The 2,062-nt window shown below is 42.9% G+C and overlaps 1 protein-coding gene across 1 annotated transcript in view; it reads left to right on the top strand.

The window, feature by feature from the left end:
- Nucleotides 1–418: 418 nt before the first annotated feature.
- The window catches only part of C14H9orf57 (chromosome 14 C9orf57 homolog), a 17,871-nt gene continuing 16,227 nt past the window's right edge, over nt 419–2,062 (top strand). Inside the window, exons 1-2 of the mRNA XM_031934009.1 lie at nt 419–430; nt 537–636. Of these exons, the coding sequence (XP_031789869.1) occupies nt 419–430; nt 537–636 (112 nt within the window). The remainder of the gene's footprint in view (nt 431–536; nt 637–2,062) is intronic.

The following is a 2,062-nucleotide window of genomic DNA, read 5'->3' as shown; positions in this document are numbered from 1 at the left end:
CCCGGCTAGTTTCTTGTATTTTTTAGTAGAGACGGGGTTTCACCGTGTTAGCCAGGATGGTCTCGACCACCTGACCTTGTGATCTGCCCGCCTCGGCCTAATTCTCAGAATTTTTTAATATTCCAAAGCACATTTAAGTTTTTCATTAGAGAATATCATATATAGCTTGTTTCCAAACTTACCTGTCAATGCAACATTTTTTAATTCAAAACATCTCGAAGGATTAGGAATGAGAAATGATAAATTGGGGACTTCTATCTAAGCTAGACAAATTAAAGTCATAAGACATGGTAGACTTTTACACCAAAACTGGAAAAGAAAAGAATTTGCCAGGTCTAGATGCAAGCCGGTTGCTGGCAATGTTTTCCAGCTTTAAAGCAATATAATTCATTATTAATCAACAGAGACTAGGATGACAATGACTCCACAGGTAAGTCGCTCCTCTTGCAATAAGTATTATAGTGCTTTTGAAGTCTGCTTTTACCCTCCCCAGCACAAAATTCAAATTATGTTCTTCATGTTTTTTGTCATCACAGTATCTACCAGAATACCGGGGCAAGCATCCAAAATGTGACTCACTGGTGGTGTTCTGCAATGCATGCGTCTGTGTGTCCACTGCGACAGGCACCAGTACATGTATCTGCAAATACACTCTGACTTGTGAATGAGAACTTAAAGTTTGTTGACTAAAAATGACATTTCTTGCTATGAAGGAGTTCTTACCTACACTGTGATTTTAGACTATCTCATTCTGCTCACTAAAAAATGGTGGAATAAAACAGAAAGAGCTGCCTTCTTTATGAGTTAGTGGAACCACAGAATACTATATTCCAGTACCTTCATTATAGAAATGAGTACACTGAAGCCCAGGATGATGGAGTAAGTTAAGATCACAAGGGTTCTTTGTGTTACCACAAAGGTGACCACCCAGGAAAGCAGACAACTGTGTCCTGCTTTCCCTGGAGAGACTCTCCCAAGTCTGTCCAACTTTAAATTTGACTCTGAACTCCTCGCTGACTTGGATTCTAGGATTTCACTGGGAAGATTACATCCTAGACACCAGCTAATTCTTTCTTCCTACCGCCAAAAGAGAAGCATCTTAAGAGGCAACAAAACAATTCAGCAATCTTTAGAAAAAACTGAAGCCAGCTCATCCCTTCAGGTCTTAAACACTACTTGGAACCAAAGCCTGCACCAGCCCAAGGGCACCCCATCCAACCTCACATCCATCCTTGTCACCCAGTGTCACTTATCCTTCTCACAGATTCTCATCTCCATACTACCCAGAAATTCCTTCATCTTATCTTCTTCCCATCAAACATATCCCATTCATTTGGAAAACATTTACCAAACCCCTATTCTGTGCCAAGCACCCGGTTGGAAGCTGGAGATACCAAGATAGCATCTCTTCACTCAGGGAACTAACGGGCTGGTGAGAGAGAATATAAAAAGATCATTCCTTTAAAGGGTGTTAAGTGGAGTACTAAAGGTGGAGAAGATTAAGACTAAGCTTTTCCCTCAATCCCAGACCAGCATAGTTAAGATGTTGAACACTGAGCCCTCAGCATTCCTCTCGCCTGTTTCCTCCTTGCCATCCCTTCATGCATCACCTACCTTTTCCCCTGCATCCTTTTCCATCTTTGCCAACCTAACATTCACTCTTCTAGCAGAACTATTTTCTTTAAAAAAAAAAAAAAAAAAAAAAAGTGAAATCGGCTGGGTGCAGCAGTTCATGCCTGTAACCCCAGCACTTTAGGAGGCTGAAGTGGGTAGATCACTTGAGGTCAGGAGTTTGAGATCAGCCTAGTGAAACCCCGTCTCTACTAAAAATACAAAATTAGCCAGGCATGGTAGCGCATGCCTGTAATCCCAGCTACTTGGGAGGCTGAGGCAGGAGAATCGCCTAAACCCGTGAGGCAGAGGTTGCAGTGGGCTGAGATCATACCACTGCACTACAGCCTGGGCAACAAGGGCGAAACTCCATGAAAGGAAAGGAAAGGAAAGGAAGGGAAGGGGAGGGGAGGGGAGGGGAGGGGAAGGGAGGGGAAGGGAGAGAGACAAA

This window comes from Piliocolobus tephrosceles, chromosome 14 (assembly GCF_002776525.5).
Source record: "Piliocolobus tephrosceles isolate RC106 chromosome 14, ASM277652v3, whole genome shotgun sequence".
In the NCBI taxonomy this organism is placed as follows: Eukaryota; Metazoa; Chordata; class Mammalia; order Primates; family Cercopithecidae; genus Piliocolobus; species Piliocolobus tephrosceles.
The sequence above is the reverse complement of the archived record's forward strand: the minus strand, read 5'-3'. Positions and strand labels throughout refer to the sequence as shown.